This window comes from Lampetra planeri, chromosome 8 (assembly GCF_965212315.1).
Source record: "Lampetra planeri chromosome 8, kcLamPlan1.2.h2, whole genome shotgun sequence".
Taxonomy (NCBI): domain Eukaryota; kingdom Metazoa; phylum Chordata; class Hyperoartia; order Petromyzontiformes; family Petromyzontidae; genus Lampetra; species Lampetra planeri.
The window spans coordinates 8,643,589-8,669,159 of NC_136114.1; the positions used below are offsets into that span (position 1 = coordinate 8,643,589).

At 41.9% G+C, this 25,571-nt stretch overlaps 1 protein-coding gene across 2 annotated transcripts in view; it reads left to right on the plus strand.

Moving 5' to 3' along the window:
- Nucleotides 1-25,571, plus strand: part of KCNQ1 (potassium voltage-gated channel subfamily Q member 1) — a 70,073-nt gene that overhangs the window by 23,412 nt on the left and 21,090 nt on the right. For both annotated transcript variants that reach the window (XM_078596898.1, XM_078596899.1), the window contains exons 4-12: nt 7,305-7,431; nt 8,060-8,138; nt 8,953-9,049; nt 10,058-10,192; nt 12,691-12,801; nt 13,483-13,578; nt 14,429-14,551; nt 17,109-17,253; nt 20,155-20,272. In XM_078596898.1, the coding sequence (XP_078453024.1) occupies nt 7,305-7,431; nt 8,060-8,138; nt 8,953-9,049; nt 10,058-10,192; nt 12,691-12,801; nt 13,483-13,578; nt 14,429-14,551; nt 17,109-17,253; nt 20,155-20,272 (1,031 nt within the window). The remainder of the gene's footprint in view (nt 1-7,304; nt 7,432-8,059; nt 8,139-8,952; nt 9,050-10,057; nt 10,193-12,690; nt 12,802-13,482; nt 13,579-14,428; nt 14,552-17,108; nt 17,254-20,154; nt 20,273-25,571) is intronic.

Genomic DNA, 25,571 nt, shown 5'->3' on the forward strand with positions numbered 1-25,571 from the left:
TGTTCAATACGTAATGTTTGATGAGCAATTAATACTTCGGCCATTAGAGACCTGGTGTGTTCAGCAGAACTATATTAGAAAATAAAATACATTATTTGGTGGAAACTGCAGTGGTGCACAAATCACAAAAAAACCCTCAAAACATTTCCCTTGTCTTCTGTATTGATCAAGGTTGTGTGCGAATGCTAATGGCTGCTACATGTACGAGCACTTGAACCACACACACACATCGATACAATGCGCACTGTCTATAGATGCTCTAAAGTAACCGCATTTCAAGACAGACTGCACAACAGTGGCATATGGGCATCATGGTTGAAAAGGAGTCGTATTTACAATCGTTATTTTATTGTAATTAAGAGAAAGAGTGTCATTCATAGGCAGATGTGACGAGGAAGGTCATGAGCTTGGACTTGAACAGGGGCAAGAGTGAGTGCCACAGTTGCCCTCTTCACCCTTGCAGCTGCGCTCACTGCTCATGGCTTTTAGAATTTCAGTGTTGGAACAAAAAAAAACTTCACATAATATGTGGATTATTGTATTTTTCTAGTGTTTTTTTTCCCTCCCAGAAGTTCTCAGTGGGAATTGTCGCAATCGAAATTCTAGTTGTGGTGTGTACGTTGTTTACTGCGGCTATGCAGGCACATTTTGTGAAGCTGCTAAATTGCTGCTTGCATTGAAGAGCTCCTAAAGGGGCCCACATTCAGTTACAACTGAATATCGTACATCTGTACTACTGAAGGAAACACAATTTGAGGCTGGAATTTGATACATTGTAAAGCTTATGAGAGGAGTGGAGGTGCAGTGGTTAGTGCAGTGCAATCTAAATCCAGTTATCGGAGTTTGATTTCAGGCCAAGTCTAACATCAGTGGTGAGTCATATCTGAACCACCCACACTGACAAGCCTCCACGAGTGCATTGACAAAGGGCTGACATTTAGTTTTTAGAGACATTGCATCCTATCGTGTATATTTGAAAACGTTGGTGGGGTTTGGTGGTGGGGTTGAGTACCTCGTCTTTGTGTTTTTAACTATGGGATGAAGTCAGTTGGGAATATGACACTTAAAGCATCGCACTAAATGCTGTTCAGATACTGCAATGAGAAATAATGGTGAGTGATAGCACAGGTGTAAGTGCACTCGGTGAGCTGGGTGAGATTCCTCGCTAGACAGAGCTGTGGTACGTAACACTCGATATGGACACTTGGCTTTGGCCTCACGTGCTTCCTCATAGCCTTAAATGCTCATCTCTTACATGTGTCAACATCACAATTGGTGTGCGGTTTATAAAGGTATGAAATACACGGTATCTGCATTAGGCATCTGTACTAGTCGTCTAACGATGGCTAACCATTGAACAAAGACGGTCACTGCATCGCACGTTTTCAGATGCGCTTCTGCGGCCGTCCAAAATGCTCTTCCTTGCGATATTAACAAGCCACTGAAGCTATGCAATTTCAAATGTAGATCGAAATCTCATTTTCTTTACGACTGCTTTTTGTGTTTAGTTTGTTGTCCTTTCCCCTGCACTACCGGTTAGCATGGTTGGCTACGTACTGTGCGGAAGAAGTTTAACAAACATACAATGTCAGTTAAACTCGATTTGTATGCTGATGAAATGTGCATCAATATGTACATATGAAAATCTATTTATACAATTTTTTGCAAATGCTACATTTATACTAATGAAGTTCACAAAGCCATGAACAACAAAACAATATAAACAATACGGTGAATGTGAGACAAGATGGAATCAATCCTTGCTGAATTGAAATGTGACTCGGAATTGTGAATTAATCCCAAATGTCGAAAATGCAACATTCTTTCTTAACGCACTCTAATCAAAGCAAACATTAACGTTATATATAATACTCTAATAATGTTAAAATATAAAGACAATGTTCATATTTTCAGAGTATGTGGGATAAATTGTGTATCGTGAAAACTTATGAAACAAGTGACTGATGCATTGTTGTTCACTCGGTCTTGTACTTATATTACTAAGTTTAATGTAGTAACTCTCAACGTCAGTGTTACTATCATACCGTATATTTCGTATGGAAAATTGTGGTTTAACGCGAGCCAAACATTATGTTCCATCGCCTTATTCGTGATATCATTCTCAAAGATTTGACCAATCCTTCTTATGCACTATTCATATACACATGCAGCATATACGTTTATGTATGCAGATATATATATTTTTTTACAATATTCCCACTGATTTTTTCTCTTTTCTAAGAACTGATTTGATTATAACCATATGTGGAAAACATTATGTCTATTTTTTTTTACTTGGGCCTGTGTCAAATTTAACAATGTTGAAAAAATAGGGCATCAATTTGAAGCATTGCAGACGAATTGACCATTCTCAAAACAGAGCTGGGTGTTTTTATAAAGGGCTTTTAAAAGTGCGTGCTGATTGTGACGGATAGGAGAGACTGCGGCTGGATGTGCCAACCTCAGAACCTTGGCTCGAAATTCGCTGAGCTCTGCGCTTACCATAATCAGGCCAGACAACTCTCCTTCTCCCTTCTACCGTGCACGAAAAACCCAAACACATCGAGTGAAATGAGCCCACAGGATGGGCGGAGGACAAGGGGGGTAGGGATAAGGGCCCATGAGCGTGCGGTGCCAGACTCTTGGCTCCAAACACTGTTGTTTGGGCTTTTTTTTAGGCTTTCCAGGTCTTAACTCCAGAGGGACAGTCTTCTGCTGTGCCTGACTCTCTGAGCAGCCTCATTTTACTGGGGGTTGGGGAGGGGGGGGAAGGTTCTCTAAACTGGAAGTAAAGTAGTTGTTCTTTTTAAAAAGCAGAATCCACCAGTGAGCCATTTTGTAAAGCATACCATTCATATGGAGTTATACAGTATTTATCACGAATATTTGAGTTATTGTGTTATTTGTGCTGATTGCATAAGGAAGTGTGGAAGAATGAATAATGCAATATTTTACTTGTATGTGGTTCAGTGTAATGTGGGTTTATTATGGTAGAAATATGTGTATGTGAAAGTGTGTTCAAAGGAAGTTTTGCCATTTCGAGAGTCATAGGGCAGTTTAATTTTATACATAGACCTGATAGTCCAAGGAATTGGGTTTTGTAACAGACACGGTGTTGGCATCTATAGTGAATAAGAATGCCACTTAATTGTTGACAAAATATGTGCTGTCTTGAGACTTTTTTTATCAGGAGGGTCCTGCATTGGAATGCTTGGCCAATTCCAATAAAGGGGTGTGCTGTTTGTCGTGGGAGGGAAATTGGAGAAAACCTCCCACACATATGAGGGGGATAACATTCAAAACTCTGCACAGATATAGTAAGTAAGTACACAGAAATGCTGATTCCAATTAGTGGAGAAAATCTCTCTGTGGATTGCAGCAATCTCTGTACTGCCATCTGCTGGGCCCATGTTGCTGTTGTGCACTTGTGGCCACCCATCCAAGTAGGAAGCAGACACAACATCTGCTTAGCTTTCGAGATCCAACTAGATCGGTGTAACCGGAATTATTTGGTCATAGGCAACTTTAAAACAATATATTAATAACAACATATTGTCATTACAATTATTTTAGACATTTGCTGAATTTGCAGATATGGTTAACTGTATATTGTAAAGTTGAATCAGGGACAAACTTTAGGATATACAATGTGATGCAACAAACAACTTGAATGCAGTTTGGACTGTATGAAGGGATCAAATGAAGTGAAACCACCAAATGATACTCCAGGGATTATGGAAGAATTGCTGTTCCTGTGTGTAACTCTGAATGTGAAACGGAGCTGGGAATTCGATATCAATGAGTCATGCCAATTGTTGGCGACGAAGCCCATGTACGAGGCATACGCTTCACTTGTTGAAAATACATTGGCGCAATTAAACAACTTTCCAGCACAAATAAATCATGTTCCATAATGAATCCTCTCAATTGCTTGAAATTTACTTGTTTTTTCCCGTAAAAAAAAATTGTTTCCCAGTTTTAATTGTGCTCTTTGCCCCTGCACATTTTTTTCAGGATTCCTTGCTTACAAATAGATAAACTTTTCTCATTAAATTGTAAGCTGAATCATGCAACCATATGTTCATGCGTATGAAAATTTCTGTTCGCATATATAATGCGAATATAATGGAAGGATTTAAGATTGAATTGTGCAAGTTTCTTAAAGTCTTCCCTCCCCCGCTCCAGGATCGGTTCATCTAGAAGTGTAAACGGTACACCACGAGTGTGGCGAGGTAAAGTGTGGGTGCTCCCACCTCTTCCAATATGTTTGACCAGTGTGGAAGAGTTCCCATCTAGTGGAGGCTCTGCTGCTGGCAACTGGCGTGTGCAAGACATTGCAGTGCTGCACCTTTACCACCATGACTATACATTGCACGGTGAAGATATAAAATGTCGATGTGTATTACCAATATATATGTGTGTAGCTACAATACATTATATATCTCCTTGCAGACGTAGTAATTACATACAAAACTACATCACCCTTCCTGTCTGTTATAATGAAATGTGGGCGCAGTACATAATGGTGCATGTTCTTTGCGTGACTGGAACCAATATGCTCAGATTGTTTTTGTTCTCTGCCAGGGAAGATACCACGCTCTACGTCTTGTTATACAATCACCATTCCAAATGGAAGAAACGCTGTAAGATTTACAACGTCTAAGGTTCTTCCCCTTGACCTTTAAAAGTCAAAACATTCTCTGGGCACGGTTGCACGCAGTCTTGTGTGTCTGGCAATTCGGATGAGTGATAATATATTTGGCCGACTGCTCGGTGATGCCGTTTGTTATGATGGCAGTTCCAACAAATCTCATGTTTTACACGTGCCTGGCTTGCGTGCTTCCAGAATCCTTCCATTGCCAAACTGTCAAGAGTTACTTTACTTTGACAGCAACGTCGTGTCAAATGTGGAGACGTAGCATTTGTTCTTTGTGGTAGCACGACTAAAGAGGCTGTGTAGAATGCAGTGCACACACACACACTTAGGTGCCGCATTGACTGAGGTTTGTTTAAAGTACGAATCTTCATAGTCAGTAATCGTGGAGCTGGTGTATAGTAACCTTTACTTTTTTGCATTTAAACATATAGCGGTTTGTGCAATATATGTTTCATATGAGACTTAGAGAACACTTTTAATATCCTATTTGGAATGTTGTAACTCATTATATATATACACCACAGAATGGAAAAATAAGGTTAAAATGTTTTCCGACTAAACTTTTAATGCATCGGTAACTAAATGGAATGTGTATTTTTTTTGGAAAATATATCTGGATTTTTCCATTGCAAAGTGTATCGTCTTGTCCGTTTGTCTTCCCTCTGGGCAATGTTTTTCATTTTGACGACTGTAATTTCCCCCTCCTATAAGCCATGCCATGGCATGGCATTTAGACTCCCCCCTCTGCAATCAGTTAGTACCAGGTTCCAATCCCTCTGGCATGAGCTCGCAGCTTGACCAAACCGAATTGGCGAAATGCCGGCCAGCTTTGAATGTATTTCATATCCCGTGGTCCAGCACAGCCAGAACTTGAAAATTGCCTATCGGGACTTGCACATTTAGTCAGCCGGGAGAGAGAGGGGAAAAACAAACTTAGTTAAAGTTTTAAGTTTGAATTGTTACTGTCACTTTTGATTTTGCTTTCTGCTGCTGCTGTTGTTAATGCAGTTGTTTTTTCTCGTAAAGTTGTCATACTTCATAATCATTCTTATAATGGGGTATACATCTAATAATAATAATGAAAAATATTAATTTACAGTCTTCTGCTCGAAGAAGGTATTTTTAATGCCACGTCAGTTTGTGGTTTGCTTGACGATATATGACCATAATGGTCTGTGCGAGTTGGTGAACGAGTGGGAGGCTAAGGACCAGTTCGGGAATCACTCGCCCACAGGTGTGAGCTGCTGCTAGGAATCAAACTAGGTCACCAACTTCATGTCGCAGTGTGATAACCACTTATTACACTTATTAACTCTTACATTGAACACGATTGAACAATTTGTTGCTCTTTTTTAAGTTTTAGTTCCATTCGTTAATTATCGTTATTATGTTGTTTACCCCAGGAAGCCTCACTGAGTCTAAAGACTCTTTTTCAGGAGGGTCCTGCCACGTTTTTGCAGTAGGGAGTGATTTTACTGCTGTGTGTAATCCCAATTAAGTAATTTCCAGGTAAATTTCCAGCATTTTTTGTTTGTTTATTTTCCCAAATGTGAATGCTTACTTTTGAATCAAAACTCAACATAGCTCTCCGTTGCATTTTTGGGCTGTTCGGCATGATGTCCCACATTCCGCCCCGTATGCTGGGAGCATCTTCAGGACCTGAATTCTTGGGAAACTGAACGCCTGGCACGTGGAGTGAAACTTTGGACATCATGGTGAATAACGCGTGGCGCAACCAAAAACCACGAAGAGCTGTACAGCGCAACTACGAACACCTAGATAGAAGTTGTCGTCGTACAAACCCTTGAAGGAAATTGTGGTCAGTCATGGAGAGAAATGGCTGATAAAGCAGTCGACAAGAATCTATCTCTCTAACAAAAAAAGCTAGTCTTCTACAGCCTATGCTTATATATTTATTTAGAATAATTTTTCTGTACTAGTTTAAACTTGTTTAGTTTCCCCAGCACTCTTATTACCCACGATGCCCCATGGCTGCACATGCGTTTTTGTACGCATTTGTCCTGTTTCGTTGCTTGGTTTTTGTTTCTAACATCTGACAATTTAGCAGGGCCTGACTGAAACCAGTTGAGGATTTGCCTTCTTAAACAAACGCTGATGGAAAACCGATGTATTATACCCACAGGCTGATGGACTATAAAAAAGACAATGGCGGAGCTATGGACTCTTCTCCGTTTATTGTTGAATAACTTTGACATGCGTGAATCAAGAGGCTAGATCATGGCAAATGATGACGATTAAGTTTGAAGGTTGTTCCAGTGCCAGTGGTCGATCAAAAATGTAGTTGAAAAACTGCAATGATAATTGTTGATAACATCGAGCAGTGTTCTTCATTGCAATGCCCGGGGGCCACTGGTGGCCCCTGATGGCCTTTAGTGCGGACCCCAACAATACACAAACATGAAAACACCCCTTGCATGCGGTTTGGCGGCACTCACACTGATGTTTTATCCGCGAAAGTGCCCCCCCCCCGCCCCACCCCTCTGAAAATGAGTAAAGAGCACTGAAGTGGTTGATTGTCAGAATAAGACAACAAATGTGGCTATTACAATGGCAGTCGTTGCCAAACGATCATGACCTTCACATGGATAAATTCCATTGACTCTTGAGCATGGTGTTCACCTTTCAGGAAATAGCACTGGTGGTCTTCTTTGGGGTGGAGTACCTGGTGCGTCTGTGGTCAGCCGGCTGCAGGAGCAAGTACGTGGGTGTGATGGGACGCGTCCGCTTTGCTCACAAGCCCATCTCCATCATCGGTGAGTGTCAGCACTGCCCTGGCTCTCTCTGCCGTGCGACCTGCCCAAACACTCCGTCACTTTCTGGCAGTGTTTCATGAATCCTTGTGTGTATTCGCAGAGGTCATGTTTTCAAGAAGTGTGAAGTCCACAGTATTATTGAAAATAATTGTTATCTCTTTGGTCGAAATAATTCACTGATAAGCTGAGATCAAATCATCTGACAAAAACATATCTCCTTCATTTATCTGTCCCTCCACATGAAAAATAAACAATTTTTTTACACTTCCTGTCAATACAAAGCATCCTGGGAGTGCATAATTTCAGCAGTGTTGGCGGAGTACAAGCATAGTGGAAAAACAAACCTTGTCAACAGAATTGTATATTTTTTTTCTTTTTGACTGAGCAATGATGCAGTAATTTGAGTGCTGCACTCCGAACCTTACAACCTGAGTGTGATTCATGGTCATGGCTATATTGGTGGCGAGTGATATCTGAACTTATATTCGTATTGTTAAACAGCTTCCATGACCGACAGAGCACGAGGAGGCCTTTATTCAACGGTGGATTGACAAAAGGGCTAGATTCTTATTGAGTCTCTCTCTCTCTCTTAATTGCAAGAGGAATGTGAATCATTTGTTTCTTACAGATCTCGTGGTAGTGGTGGCTTCCATCATTGTCTTGTGTGTGGGCTCCAACGGGCAGGTATTTGCAACCTCTGCCATAAGGTGATCACAACCCCTTTATTTTGTTTGGTTTTACAATTAAGATTGAATTGCTGTAAGATTACGGTACAGATATCTGAAGATTGAAAAAGAAACTAAATTGTTGCTATGTATCCATAGATTCACTTCCTGTATGATGTGTACATAATTAAAGTTCACAATTCTGTCAAATTAGTATTTGTCTCCTTTGCACTGTCTTATTTGTATTTGCCGTCTCGCATGATCATTTCACTGGCCCAAAATAAATATATTTTTCACGTGAATTACCCATTCTCTGAAGCACAATTCAGCACATGTATCCTGAATGTAAGAATCGATTTGAATGAACGAATTATTGTGTCTCATGAACATGTATTACTTACATTACTCTCATGCATTACAGCCTTGATGAAACAGTGAGCAAAAAGGGCATGTGTTGTTAACATTGTACGGTATTGGGCGATCCATGTATAGATGTGTCCAACCAATGTCAATACACGTATTAAGTCAATGCACTTATTCGTTCTTCGTGCTTTAATATGTTCATTCACCCGTCGAGAAGAAAAGTGAGAGGGTCATTAGGAATGAGTGGGACATCTTTAAATACATCACCCTGCGTCACACTACTGTACTGGTACAAAAACCTACTCCTCTCGACAGTGTTTCACAACCACATTGAAAGTTTAGATTTCCCAGGCGACCACAATTTTATTTCCCGAAGCGATCGTGGATTTCAGCTCGCCTTGAGCCGGGTTGAGGAGCCCACTCAGGGGCAGGACAAAGTTGATTTTGCGGCGAAGGCAACTAAAAGGACGTCTGTCTTCGCATGGCCTTGCAGGGGCATTCGCTTCCTCCAGATCCTGCGCATGTTGCACGTCGACCGGCAAGGAGGTACCTGGAGGCTCCTGGGCTCCGTCGTCTTTATCCACCGGCAGGTGAGGGCACCTAGGGACTGAGAACTCACTGCCCGCCCCCTTCACGGCTTGGTTTTTTTGTCATCGGTGGAAGAGCCGGCATTCCTCTCTCGAAGCGTGTGTTCTCTGTGACATAATCTGTACGTGTGCATACGTAATCCCTTCAGTCAATGCGCTACTGGATGAAGGCCTCACCGTGGCTTGCGAGTCTTTGGGGGCGGGGTTAATTGACCAAACTTCACCAAATTGGTCAGTGAGGATTGGTGAAGGCGGGGAACGTAGAAAATAAACAGCCCCCGTGATTGACACAGCATGCGGAGGCCTTAATCCAACAGTGTATTGACAAAGGGCTGTGAAATATATATCTAATAATAGGGTTATTCCCTTTTTTTTTCTGGCAACAAAACTGGAACCTTTTTACAATGAATCATGTGTGCATTTACCACAATACTTGTGGTCAAAATGCAAACAAAAAACACACTGATAATATATGCATTGTCCTTGAAACTGATTGGTCCACACCAGACGGCTTTCTTTTGAGCCTCGTTTCAATTGGTGCTCGACCAGATGACGCCAAAAGGCGTACAACTCAAAGACAATGCACTATCAAAGTAATGAGGGCTCAGGGTAAGCATTTACATCATTAGACCTCCTTTGCCAGTACCAAAATATAATAATAGGGTTTTCCCCCCTTTTTTTGGCAACAAAACTGAAACCTTTTTACAAGGAATCATGTGTGCATGGAGGTCTAATGATGTAGATGATATATCTAATTTAATATATGTAGGCTAATTCAACTTTGGGTGAAGGGAGTTTACGTTATTTTATAATGCAAAAAGTTTGCACATTTATATTTAGCAGCTGCAAGAGAATAATTATGATCTGATGTCATTATTACATGTGTTGTGGGTTTAATGTCATGAAGCTATGGGAATTAGAATATGCATGATGGTACCGGGTTTCATTGCACACAAATGTGGCTAAGTGAGGTTTGCTTATGTTTTTTCTCTATTTTCTTCTTTCACCCAGGAGCTGATAACGACTCTGTACATTGGCTTCCTGGGTCTCATATTCTCATCGTACTTTGTGTACCTGGCCGAGAAGGATGAAGCCAGGGAGAAGAATGAATTTGCCAGCTATGCTGACGCACTTTGGTGGGGGGTGGTGAGTCACAATTTTGCATTAATGAAAGAGTGCCCTTATTTAAAATCTGAGAGATCATTACACGAACATTGTCTGTCCATGTATGTCTGTCTGTGTAAGGCTTTCTCTGTTTATGTGTCTGTGTCTTTCTTTCTGTCTATTAATCTGTCAATTTGTCTGTCTGTGTGTCTTTGTTTGTCCATCTGTCTTTGTTTAGCTGACTGAGTTTGTTTTTCCCTGAAGTCCACTCCGCCTAAATATCAGTCTTCTTTAAACACAACAGAAATTTGTTTTTTTCACTCCTTGTCAGTCAATTCAAAAGAAGAAGAATTTTTTAATATTTAGATAGTTTTTACTCGTGACTTGCTCATAACGTGTGGCGAGTGTGTTAATTTCCTAGTGTTAATTAGACTGAGCAATAAAGCCTAATAGTATTTTTGGCACCCTGCAAACCTAGGCATGTCCTTGCCAAAACCTAAAACTATGAACTAAACTATTTTTTATTGTACCAGGTAAGGCCCACTGAGCTATATATATCTCTTTTACAGAAGCGACCTGGCCACAAATGATGGCTCAACGAAGTGGCTTATGTGGAAATTTATAGCAGCCAAATACTCGAAACGCATGTTTCTAAATGTGATTGGAAAAAAACCTGAGGACCTGGAGAAAAATCCACGTGACCACAGGGAAAACATGCAAACTCCAAATATATAGGCATCGGGGTTGGGATCGAATCCATGACCTCCTATGTATTTGGCGAGATAGTTAACATCTCGCCACTGTGGCGCCCCTACATAGCTGTCCAAGGAAATAATAGCCCTGGGGATAGTAACGGTGGGGTGGCAGCTGGAAATAGTTGTGGGATCTCTACCCTCTTCCAGAGTCTAGTATCATCCTGCCTAATTCAGCACACCTGATCCATGCACGTTTCTTTCACCAGATGCCATCGGGTAATAATAGGATGTAAACATTAGGTGGCAGTTTGTCGGTCTTGACAACAGTGTTTTACACAGAGTTTAAACACGTTGTGGACATTTCTAATAGGGTGCTTATTTTTGTAATGGGAAGTTCGGTTTTGCCTTACACGCGGCAAGGTTTTGTTTTGTTTTTCTGAGCAAAAAATGTTTGTACTACTGATTATAACTGATTGAATATATGTCACGTCGATGAATGAAATAGATGTGGAAGAATAATTTAGTAGCAAAATATGTATTGTATTAGTTACCTTATAAAACCAAAAATGGTGCATTTTTGTTGTGGAAAATTTTTCATGTTTTTTTTTCCCCCACAGTACTAGTCTGCCCAAAGTTTGTATGTACAATCCATAATCACGTTTGCGGCAGTAAAACATGGCATACGTGCGACTTACCCTCAGAGACACGGATCGACAGGTGTTTATGGTCTCCAAATACTGCAGCCTCGGCAAGAATAACAGTGCCGCCAATGCTGACTCTTTGAAAGTATTACTCCAGTTCTGATAAATAAATAAATGTGAAAGATTTCACTCCACGCACAGACAGGCCGAGTGAGAGAGAGAGAGGAGCACGTTGAATTACATTGAATATTACGTTTATTTTCACGGGCCACGACACGCAGACATGTCTGGCCTTTGGGCTGATCCCCGTGGCCTTCCGGTTGAGCCGTGTCAATCTCCAAGCCAGGTCGCTGACGCAACAAAGGGCTCCATTGTGGCCGTAGCGGTAGGAGTAATATAACTGCCAGCAGGGTTGAACGTAAAACAGGACACTGTAAAAGTCCATTTCTCAGCGTGAAGCAGGCAGCAGGCAGGCAGTCAGAGTCTCCACAGGGCAGCCGGACTCTGTGGGAAGTCGAATGAAATGGCGCTTCATTAAAAGCTTTGAACTCTTTGCCCGTTTGTAGTTTGGCTTAAAAAATACGAATAATAAAAAAATGAAGGATTCATCCCTTTGAGACTTACATTTTCCACGTTATAAAGCTTAGTTATATTTACCCGACATTGTTCGTGCCGCGATTTACCAGGAAATTGTTTTGTGTAGCGACCTGCAGGAGACTGCACGTATTAGCTCGCTCGCCTTTAGAAACTTTTCTTTTTATTCACTGAAAAAAAATCAGTGATTTGACCAAAAATATAAGTTAGATTTACGCAAAAAGAAACTTTTTGACATATCATAAAAAGACAATGTTTTGCTTTAGTTACGTTTTTTCCTACTACATGTTTTGCTTAATTTGAGTTACGCTGAAAGCACAGACATTTCCCTAGACGTGTGTGTACCATCGCTGTGGACATTACAAAATGTACCGAAGTAAATACATTCGCTACAGCACCCGTCTGGCAGACTCGGGCTCTTTGTTATCAGGACAGTGGCGAGAGCCGCCTTCCAAAACCCTCGACCGCAAACCTCACTTGCTTAGCCAGCAGTTTCTTTTAAGCCCTGGTGGGTTTTGTGGTGTACAGTATGGACCTTTATTCAATGTGTTGACGCCCGTTTGCAAGTCAAGCCCCCTTTTTGCCTCTGGGCCCCCATCCCCACACTCAGGTGACAGTGACGACGATAGGATATGGCGACAAGGTGCCACAGACCTGGATCGGCAAAACCATCGCGTCTTGCTTCTCAGTGTTTGCCATCTCGTTTTTCGCCCTGCCTGCGGTGAGGACTCTCTCGCGATAATTCCACCGCGCAAGTGACACTTTCCAGTGTTGAGGAGGACACCTGCCTTTTGTTGCCCGAGCTTCACACCACGAATTGGGTTACTCGTGTGATGGGCAGTGTGGAGATATTTGAGAGTTTTCAAAAGCACGATTCGAAGTTTTGTTTAGAGTAAATGTCAGTGATTTTCTCTCTCTGTCTATACCCTCCCCACCCCTTATTCATATAGCTGAGTCAAACAAATGCTTAAACATAGCACCTTATTCACAATACAAGTGATATCACACGAGCCGTGTTCATACGACCAGTATGGATTTTTATTGTATTATTTAATTTATTTTGGGAAAAGCAGCCCCACGAGGTTCTATTTAAGCATGTGGGCTTTTAGCGGCCTTTCCGTGAGGCCTTCATGGAAGGTCTTGTCAAGTATTCGGCACAAACACACACCAAAAACCCCAGCTACGTGATCACGAGCTTGCCTCGATCGCTGCATGACGATAACGTGAGAGTACACTTTTTTTTCTTCCAACAAATGACCCTTGGCGTGCATAAACACAACGCCCCAGGGGGGGGGCTGTCGTTCAGTGGGTACAGTTGACAGGTCCCCTGCGCCGCCAATTAAGCTACTTCCAACATGTTCACATTTTCCGACCGTTCCATCGCGGTTGTCTCCTCTCGCAGGGTATACTTGGCTCGGGATTTGCCCTAAAAGTACAACAAAAGCAGAGGCAGAAGCACTTCAACCGGCAAATCCCAGCAGCAGCAACCCTGATCCAGGTGCCCGCTTTAACTGTGTGATCGCACGCAAGAGAAGTCTTCATTGAGTTTGTGCTATGAACAAGGGCCATTGCTCAAAATGTTGACGATTATGTGTTTTGTTTTTTAAGGCAGTGGCTATTGACGAATCTGTGAAGTTTTTCTGGACCTATTTGCGCCACTGCCAATGCCGCATCGCCAAATAATATGCATTGAATTGTGGTTTGTTGACGCCTTGGAGGATTTTAATCTAGTTGTCTTAATTTAAATTTCATTTAAACTCATCTGTCTTGACTACAGATACAACTTATAACTGTACCAGAATATTTTCAGAGTGCTACATACAAGGCAATTCTCCCCCCCCCACCACCAAAATCTAGTGGTTGGTTTGCCACACCTGTGTGTTTTTTTACATCCTATTCATAACTGCTGACAGCCCTGCTTCCAAGTCTATTCATGATGAAAATATAGCACTGCAAAATACCTCTGGTCCATTTCAACTTGAGTTGTGCAAGGCAGGTCAGACCCCAGCAGAACCGAACACGGTATTTATGACTTGAACCATTGCATTGGATTCATACCATACACACTAAACTTGCAATCCAGAGGTTACAGTCTGGCCTCCTGGTGTTGCCGTCCACCCAGAAGTATAAATTAATTCACCACAGTTAGTTGTTCGGCAGTCGGGGTGTGGTGGGGTAAAGTGTGGGCACTGTCACCTCTTCCAAGATGTCTGGCGACTGGATACGTGAGCTCTCTAGAACTCCCTCTAGTGGAGGCCCTTCCACCAGCAGTGTCATGAGCAATATCATATGATATGCGTGTGTTGGCATTCCACGCAAGTGTTCTGCACATGTGAACATTCCCATAGAGCCTGTGGAGATGTCACTTGGCCGAGAGTGACCACCACTCCACAGCCACGTGGATGATGTACGTGAACGCGCATGCACAGCCGGGCGGCCCTTTCCGAGACAGCACATGGATTAGAAAGCAGGTATGGGTAAGACTCGCAGGCAAGAGCGTGCTAATCCACAACTTCATCATCATCAACAATATGAATGTTGTCATCGCCATTATCATCGCTGTTGTAGGCCTGTCCGTTTGTGCTGTGTAGCTCTCAGATGGGTTTTTAGGTTGTACCATGTGTTTTTCGTCACAATGTCTGACATTTCACCCCACATGCAGGGAGCTTCTTCAGGTACTGAATTGAGATGCTCATTTTGTCAATCTCCACATATATAAAAGGCAAAGTTTTGAATATGTGTGTCTGTTCAAAATGTTTAGTGTACTTCCCGACATGCAACAAACTGGAAATTTGCCATGTGGGTACGTTCCAGACTGTACACCATGCAAAAATTATAAAAATACAAGTGAGCTGTGACGTCAAATCTGTCACGTGACCCGCGCACGTGGAAGCGTAACGCATTGTAGTGTAGTGGTTAACACACTACGAACCCGGCAACCCCAGTTCGATTCCCGCTCACGGCCACCACCAGTGACGATTATTTTAACTGGTCCTGGGCCTCCCCTAGGTCGACTCAGCCTCAAACGAGTAAGTGGTGTGGTGTGTGAACATCGCCACTGGGGAGACAAAGGCGGCCGGGCGTCGTGAATCCAAGTCCCGGGCGAAGCCAGGTAGTAAAGCTAGTCGATTATATAGCGACACTGAGAACCAGTCACACCAGCATCTCGGAAGAATCCAGGGAGAAAGTGAGCTACTCAGTTGGTCCTGTTATTTTGGGTAAGGCCCATTGAGCTAAGAAACACTTTTTTAATGGCATCTCGGCCAAAACGGCTGAGCATGTTACATGGGATTCACAGGTGATACATAGAACAAAAGCATGGAATTGTTGAATCTTGACTTAAAGCTTTCATGACTGCAGGAATTCATACTCTTTGGGTCTTACGTGACTTTACCGAAGGACCCAAAGAACAGGGAATTGTTGTCAACATGTCTAATCAATAATAATTAACAACCTGAACTAAGTTCAACGCAAATCTAGTAGGCAGTCCAACATTACAGTATGCATGACACTGGGGGGAGGACCTCACATATGCCATTTAAAATGGCATTTTTAACGCAATTTAACTCCCGAAGAAGCTTTACGGAAGCACGTGGATGGAAAACATGAGACATCCTGCGAGACAACACGCAGGACAAGGCGACACACACCGGAGGGCATCGTCCAAGCTTGACGAAAGGCTGCCCATGCTGACGTCACCAGTTCTATGATTCTAAATTAAATAGTTATCTAAAATTACACAATGCATGCATCTTTGTATGTGGGCACGTGAGTTTAAACAGTAACAAATGAATATCATAGCCCGTGCTATTCTACTTCTCTAAAGAACAAGAGGGGAAGGTATACCTGTTGCGGTTGCTTCAATAGATCATTCCATTTTCAAAGGTATTGTTCGTATCTTTTTGTTACACGTACATAAACAATCTTATCGGTGTATAACTGCAGCGCGTGTTTGAGGAGAGCGCGTGGCTTTGTTGTTCATTGTAGTTTGTGTGGCCTCGAACGCAAAAAAAAGGCAACTGCTTGAAGCCCACGCGCTGTTGCAGCGTCATGGCGGCCTTGTGCCTCTGGGCACTCTCGAGGCATTTTCTCAAAAGTCTTTGTGCCTCGCAGCTTTTATATTCTTGGTTCTTTCGGTAAAGTCATGTATCTACGTGAATATGAATTCCTGCAGTCACGAAAGTTTTAAGTCAAAATTTGCCTCGAAGCTGTTTGTTTATTGTTGGGATTTCATTGCTTGTACGAAACGAATAAATAAAACAAAATAAATGTTCTTACTGTACTGTCCAAAAAAAAGGGTCCATTGTAATTATTTTGGAAAAAATGTGTGAAACAAAGTAGTATTGTACGGACGAATGTCAGAGTGACTTAGAAACCACCATATTTATGTTCAAGTCATAGAATAAAATAAGTACGTGAGTTTCGGTGACATTAAGAGAATAACACAATGAGCATGAGTCTGTTCAATCATACTACTGTAGTATCGCATGATAATCGATCATTCTCGGGGTCCATTTCTGTACACATAACAATGGTCGCCAGGGTACAGTAAACATGCATGTGAGTTTAGATTAGTATGGTGAGGTTTGATTTATCGTGCTAAGAAGTGACATATTGATGAAACGGTCAAATCACATTATCATGGTGATTTGACTCACTGTTTGTAATTGAGACATTGGCACATTTCTGCCAAAATGGGAAAGAACGGGAAGATTTGGCACCATGAAAATCCGATCGTCTGTCCCTGCTGTGCCAGCTTATGAACGATGATGGTGCTGAACAAATCTCCGCCACTGTTCTCTTTGCATGGTATTACCACTCCGTTCAATCCCAGCCCGATCTATTTTAGACCCACTGCATCTATCCACCTCGCTTTTCCGTGACGGTAACACCGCAGTATAAACGAGCCGACATCCTCCCGTACAACGGTGCTCACACCACCGTAGACCAGGGTGGGATGGGGGGCCTCTCTAAGCCCCGTGTTGAGCACAGCCTGACGTGTCGATGTCCCCCTTTCCACTGGCGAAGGAAAAAGAGGACAAGAAGAGGAAAAAGCAGCTGATCAAGCAGGCGAAGGGCGATGGGCTCGTGAGCCCGGGGGCACGGCAGAGGTCCAGCACGTCCGAAGGCAACCACGCCAACACTCCTGACAACGGCACCAACTCGGCCACAGGTTGGCAGCCAGACACCACACTCCCTCTATCCATACCTCGACACCACACAGCCCACCGCTATTGTGCGACCGGCCGACGCCGCCGACGCCGCCGACCCCTCCCGATCTCCACCTTCATTGTTACTACCAGAGACCCCCTTTAGTGTGGGTGAAACACAAAGGCAAAATAAGTTTTATTTGTTTTGGTATATATTTACGTTTTATACGTTCATTCAGTATTGTTTACACATTCAGTGTTTACAGAGGGCAGAACACATCGTCATCATTGTTGAACTTCTACCATTGGTAAACACTCCACATTCTTATGATGGGGTCAGCCTTTCCATTAGAGATGTAAACAAAGTGGTACTCATTATATTGACCCTGTAAGGATGATGAGTTGATTCAACGTTCAGCTGGGACTTGCCACTGCTTCACCTGACTGGATGATTTTCTTCAGTTGACTAAAACCATTCAAAGGCAGGGTGGAATTTATGGTAAACCAGCGGAGAGCCTCTTGCACCACTCCAGTCTCATTGTTCGCCTTTAGTTGAGCAGGACTTCATTATTTTACTGACCACCGAATTCTTACATATTTTCCCATTCAGAGCTAAAGTCCAGAGCGCTTTCTCAAAGCTAATTCCTGTTTCATGCAGGTCGTTTGTATAAAATCAAACCTCCCACATGTGGGTCTACTGCCACTCCTCTTCATTTGTCCTTGCGAAACATTCCTAACCTTATTGGATCCATACTAGGCAGAGGAATGTGGTATTATTCCTCTAAATAGCACAGCAAAATTTCTTATTTTATGTTTTTTTAAATATTTTATAAAGCTATTATATTGTTCCTCATTAATTTATTAAAACAAAATACAGTGTATACAAAACTGTGCTTTAAATAGGGGCTCATTTATTTTCACTAAATTCAAACGTTCAAGAATGAACTTGGCTCGAGCATTTGTAACGGTCACCTCGGTATTTTGCGGTATCTCGCTCAGACTGGAAAACCATTTCCGTTATGTTACGCTAGCCGCCTGCCCTCCTCCTCGTCCTCCTGCTCCTTTGTCCACTGAATCGTGTTTGTGGCAGGGGGGGGTCGCAAGCCCTCTGCCTGGGTGGTCCCGTGTCGGGCTCTCTTTAAATAATCTCACTGCCAGATTATGTTACGGGTTTCCCTCTCGGAGAGCTTCATTAGACCCAACTGCTCGTGACCCCCCCCCCCTTCACGACGTGGCCAGGCCCTCGCTTGAAAAAGCCATTTATCATTTTCTTGATTACCATCGAGATGAATTGCCCAGCTGAGCTTTTGTTTTACAACGCAACTCTGTGTTCCAAAGTTGTGTACAGTCGATTGTCTTCATGTGCATGCTCTAACAATATTTCCACTTATGCTCTGCAACTGTTGTTGTGCCTGACTATACGTGTATTTATGAATATTTGAGAACAAATAAAAAAATTGCCAAAATTGACATTGTGTATGTAATGTGGTTCACATGGGGTCAAATCTCGATCAGTCTTAATAATATGTTAGTTATTAAATACGTGAAAATAAATACAACTTTGCATTTCGCCAATGGCTACTGTAACTGAGGTAAAATTATAGCAAATATTGCTCGAGTTTTATGACTCTGCTTATTGTCTCAATAAAAGTGACGCCTTGGCAAAACGTTTAACGCAGATGAATGTCCGCCCCACTTATTTTCATCCTATTTTGTTTATTTTGTTTAACCAGGTGAGAACTCAAGAGACCACTTGTACAAGTGACCTGGGGCATTAGTCTGCCAGTAGGGGGGGGGGCAATGATTTCTTTGTATAATCCCAATTGAGTAATTAGTGGGTCATTTTCGAATAAGGAAAAAAAATGTGGACCCTGACACGGAAACACACTGGCCTACTCTTGTGGGTGACGTCAGGGGGGATCTTTAACGTCCACTGTGTAGCAGGCGGCACCAAGTACAGGATTCCCTCGTTATCCGTGAGGGATACGTTCCAGATAAGCTTGTGAATAGCAATTTCGTGGATAATGTTATTGACCTACGGAAACCTATCTTTTTAATGAATCATCTTAAATAAATACACAAATAAGCCATTAAATACATGACAATGTATCATAACACAACAAAATGTAATTCGTTATTATAAAGTAAAAACATTTTCAAGTATTAAATAATAGTTTATAAATGTATCTCATTACATTATCTCATCACTGTTTCGCATCACATTCTGTCTCTCATCACTTCCGTTCGTTCTCACTTTTTCTCGATGCAGTCGTGTAGAGTTTCAGATGAGATTCGCGGATAGCCAAAATCGTGTACAGCAAGTTCATGAATAACGAGGGAACACTGTATTGCTATGGTTATTATGTCCTTGGCAGCTTCTTTTGAGTGATGGGAGTCCCTGCCCACGTCACGTGCATCAAAGTGGAACAAACATTGGCCTCCTCTCTTCTTCACTTACCATGACCAAGGACGGATTAACACAGGGGCTTTAGAAGCTGAAGCCCCATACCTCGGATTTTGCGGACCCCAAAAATAGATACTGCTTCATAATGGTTAAATCGCAAAACTGTAGCAATGTGATAAACCCCATAGGTAGCTTGACAATTAAAGCCATAAAAACGCTATGTATTACTAACAAGAATGAGCGAAATTGAGTTTGTTCTAACATTTTTCTAGTAATACAATTTGCGAATCACAATTAAAATATATGACTGAAATAGCTCTGATTAGCACGGTTGGCAACGTACAGTGCGAAAGAAATTCAATATAAATACAATTAAAGTGAGCTACAATTATGTGTTTGGCATTTGACATGGCTGGTGATTAACTGAATCAAGGGAGGGGCCCCAAAATTATGACAGCTCCAGGCTCCCATGGAAGGTAAATGTGGTCCTGACCATGGCGTGCCCCGCACTGTGATGCAGGGACAGATCGAGGCGTGGAAGCTCTGAGTGGACGCCCCACCCTCAATAGCACGGCGAGCTTTGACGACGGCGAGGCCTCGGAGGACATCTCTCTGCCGGCCGTGATGCACATCTCACAGTAAGGCCCTCCGCTCGGTGGTGCTGGACGCGGTGTGAGCAACGGCTCTCTCCCTCTCTCGCTCGTGCAGTGGGGAGCAGAGGGCGGCAGCTGTCGACAAGAAATAAGAGTCACTCGGTCGTTTTCTCGATTCCGTGATTCTAGCATGGCTACCGATTGAACGACAGTTATCGCATCGCGCGCTTTTAGGTGCGCTTCTGCGGCCGTCTGGAACGCTCTTCTCCTTCCGATATTAGGAAGCCACTAGAGCTATGCACTTTTAAATCTAGATTGAAAATTTATTTTAAAGCTGCTTTTTGTGTTTGGTTTCTAGTCGTTCCCCACACCTCCGATTAGCATGGTTGGCTATGTACGGTGTGAAATAAGTTCACCATGCATACATACTACATACATACAAAATGTGATTTGGGGAGGATATGTCAGTGCAGGGCCTCATAGTTTTTGTCATGGGATATTTTCCATTGTATCCCTTCCCTCCCTGAGAAACAACCCCCCTTAACGATGAGAGGTAGGGGGCAAGCGGAAATTTTTTTCCGGAGCTCAGGCCTTGACAGATCCTGCTGAAATGAAGCCCTGCGTAGGGGTTTGTACGATTATTAAAATTGCGATGGTCGATGCAATTAACCTGACTGAGTATTGCAACACTACAGCTCACGCGTTCATTCAGTGCGCGGGAGATGGGTAATTGAGTAGCAGGCTAGGAGGAAAAATTCGGAAAATATGTGGGTCCTGCATGGAAGCACAAGCCCATGCCTCTTTGTATAAATGGCTATTTTCAACAAGAGCATTATCTTAGAAAATAATCCCAATGACAATCCATTTATTTTTTTTCTTCAGAGAAACTGTCTTTAAAACCTACGCTCTTTTTTTTGCATTCCTAAAGATGATTGTTGCATTCCTTGAGATGATGAATCCTAAAGTTTGTTGTTCCAAGTCGCAGCCACGACCACACACACACACATTGACCATGCTCGATTGATGGGACAATGACAACATGTGACGCATTACTTTGCCAAACCACAAGTAGTCTGCCTTTTAATTTTACATATGTTTTAATTTAAAAACTATGTAAAAAAGTGTATAATGTTCTTGTTTACTTATTCACAGTTCGTGTTCACTCTTATAGTTTGTGCAATTTGGAACATTCATTGTACCGCTACCAAACGCATTTTCCGAGAATCAGATGAATTCAAAAATTAGCGATTCTATATTTTTATAACAATGTAAAATGTCAAGACAATTGTAAATGGATATTCACGTACAAGATGAAATGGTTGTAAAGTTGTCTCTCCCTTGAAATGCCATACACGCCACTTTAATATAAAGAATACATCTGAGAACAAGTAATCCTCAAAAAATGTAATCCTATCCTTAATACCATTTAACATATGTATAAATATTAAACTGCCACATTCAAATAAAACTGCCTTAAAAGGCAAAAAAATATATCATAAGCGATGGTTTGGCTGATGGCCTTTCCTTACAGCTGGTGAAGAAGAGCCATTGCCTTAAACGTGATCTATTATATACTTTCCTTTTACCGCATTGTTTTATTGATAAAAAAAAATTACTATGAAAACTTTAATATTTTTATTTTACCAGGTAAGGCCGACTGAACTATTCCGCTGTTTTTCAGAAGCAACCTGCCCAAAAATGACAGCCCAAGGAAGTGACTTATCACGTGTAGATTTATAGCAGCCAAATATTCTAAGCGCATGTTGATTCTCAATGTGGGAGGGAAAACTGGAGAACCCGGAGAAAAATCCAGGCAAGCACGGAAATAACATGCATACTCAATATACAGGCGTCAGGGTCAGGATCGAGCCCACGAACTCCTGCATACCAGGCGAGGGGGATAACATTTATCTACCTTGGTACCCCATCTGCACTACAATGGTCATTGATTGATTCTTTTGCCCAGTGCTGCAGTTGAAGCAATGGGCAAGTTTCTTATATTTCCCTGCCTCTGTCCACCCAACAGGATAACTAGGTGCACCACAGTTGATCGACGGTCGCTGGTGGCGGGGTTAAACGTGGGTATTCCCACCTCTTCCAAGACATCTGGCCAGTGTTGAAGTGCTCTCCAGAGGGGTTCTTTAGAGCTCCTTCGACTGGAGGCCCTTCAGCCAGCATTGGCATAAGCAAGCAATTGCAGGGCTGCACCTTTACCTTGAGAAGAATAATGGTAATAATGACATTTCATTTATTTATTCAGGAAAACCTCACCGAGTTTGAAGACTTTTTCAGGAAGGCCATGGATAGTGTTGTTTTTTTCAGCCAATCCGTTTAAATACAAATTTGTGCCTCGAACAAACCCACGCCATTTCTTAACTTGCGGATTCATTTTTAATTTAGATTGGTAGTAGGGTTTTCATTTTCTTGGTATGTATGCGTGTGTGTCTTGGGCTTCGTTCATGCCGTACGTAGCCAACTGCGTATATTGGATTTGGTCCTCATATATAACATTTACGTACAGCGTTGTGGGATGCTGTTGGCATGAATGACGCTATATAAAGTATTATTTACCCTCAAAGGTCTGTACAGATGGGTTCACAAAACCACTTATTATACTGCCATCTCCTGCCTCTTTAGGGTGCAAGCCACCAATCCTTTGTCTCCAAAGTACTGGATCCACAGGTGTGGGTGCTCCATGCCGTAGTCGTGCCTGGCTAGATCTACGGCAGGAGTCGCCAACGAAAATAATAAGAAAATCCTTTTTTTTTCGAATTCGGTATGAAAAACAACTCAATATTTCAAGAGCCACAATGCATGCGGTGAATACGAGACGGGTCCTCAATAGATAACGTCCCAAAGCAGTCCTTAAAGAGCAGCGTAAGGCTCCGGAGCCGCAAGGCTTGCCGACCCCATGGTGCAAACGCAACGGCGATACGCACCGCTCGAAGTGCAGTGCCTTCGTTACATCAGAAGGTGTCAGAATGGAGCTGCGTTTCACCGTTTCATCGACCTCATTCAGCGCACGTGTGGCACCCGTTCTTGTGTAAAAGAAAAACACAACTAAACAATGGCACCCATACAACAGATTACAAAATGCACCTCCTCTAAAGAAAATATTAACAAATACAATGTACACCATATACTCTGATTTATTGACGCGAAGTACATCACCGTTTTAATGCCACCACGTAACTGTGTTTCTGAAGACGCGAAATTATAAACACGCCATCGACTTGAGTGCATAAGCAAATCTTGACTTAAAGCTTTCGTGACTGCAGAAATTCATATTCTTGGGTCTTTCGGTAAAGTCACGTCGATAGGTTCAAAGAAAATAACAAAAAACTACGACGTTTCGACCGCAACGCAAGCTGTCGTCTTTTTTTTTCTTCCTGAAGACGATCGCTTGCGTTGCGATCGAAACGTCGCAGTTATTTTTGTTAAATTATTTTCTTTGAACCTATCTACGTGACTTTACCGAAAGACCCAAGAATACGCATAAGCAAAGTAATGCCATACATTGTGCTCAAACACCATACAAAAAATGCTGCACCATAAATATGCCCGATCCAGGTTTTTTTGCGTGTTCTGCGGGGCTACACATCCTTCTTGGGTGCTGAAAGCTCAGCGTGCACGGTGTGGCATTCGTTGGCAGGGCATGGTTTGGGGCGCCTGTAATTGCTTCCAAGGAATAGGCTACAACTAGTCGGGAGAATGAATGGGCTAATTGTAGCTGCACGCCACTCTGAAATAAGTCACCCTCCTCACCTTGTACTTTTGCGCTTAGGAGCTCGAAAACAAAACTCGAGAGGCAGATTACGCTTTTTTTTCCTAAAGTGTAGCGCATGAATAACAAAACCGTAGCATGAGGGGAAACGAAAAAAAAAGTTAATATTTTTTTGGCAGGCTCACCCAGAGATATCAGTGTGAGACGGAGACACGGTGAAGGTTGCCTCTGGATGAGTCTTTGGCTGTATGGCAAATACGTTTATTATGATGATTTTTTTGGATCCAGTCATTTCAGTACTCAACCACAGTCTTACACTACTCATTGCTTTCGTTCGACAAACACTGTCGGGAGCTTTATACGTATATTTAATTTCCACTTTCGGTAGGTGTTTGCACATGATTGAAAATGTATTCCCATTAACTTAGCTAACTGTAATACTAAAATACTATACTTTGTATTAACATTATAATACTGACATTTAAAAACCTGTTTTATAGGCAATAAACATTTGTTTAGGTGGGTGGTTTTAATCTCACTAATTGTATGGTAATTATGAAATTTACACCTACATGCACCATTTCACCCTCCTAATGACTTCTTTTTTTATACTAGCTACGTTTTTAATAGATCTGATCTATGAAGTAATGAATTAACCAGTGTGAAAATCACAAGTTACACAAACATATAGACTTGCATTGTCACTGTGATGGTGGAATTCATTATTCTTAAAAATATAACCCCCTGACTTTTGTGAAATACTAATTCCTGTAACTCATTGAATAGTTTTTTTGGGGGTTTTCGTAACCAGAAACTGTTTACGATAAACATCAGCAGTAATTTCTTGGAATATGTCTGTACGTACGTAAGATATTTGGTGGACTAAAAAAGCTGAAATGTAAAAATGTATTCACACCGTGTATTGTATATTGAAACTGAACACGCAATATTGAAACTCCATACCCCATTTAAATGGAAATGGAAAATGATACCTGTATGATTCCTTGTTATTCTGCACGTGATGACACGTGTAACATTACAAACAAAGCTTTTCATTTTCAGCAAAGTGATTGCTAGCTGAACAATTACAATCTCTGATAAGTGTTGATAGGTATTATAATTGCTCGTAAATCTTGTTTCTATTGTTTTCTTTAACAAAAAAAATCATGACAATTAAACTCATAGTACTGTGTGCCATATCCTAATTACAGCATTGTTTATTGTGTTTGTAAACTCTGGCTTCTCCGGACTGTTCAAAGTACCGTAATATTCAGCAAGTAGCCCCTTATTAAAAAAAAATTCTGTACAAATTATGAGTAGGAGTTGTGAGATCTATTTAATGATTTGTTCGGGACATATAACCACGTGCACTTGTTGGGTTAGGCTTGTAAACGAAATTATGCCTTGCTGAGGCAACATGTAAGCATTATTTATTAAGCTGATGATTAAAGTAGTTGAAGGCTTAAACATTACTTTGGCCCATCGACCAGGATTAATTGCATGGTAATGATGGAAGGGTTTATTAAAATTTTGTGAGAACGCCACAAATGAAGTGCTCCGATGCTCACATTGTGTTTTTTTTTACAGTCTAGTCAACATGTTCATGTCTATCTTTAATGG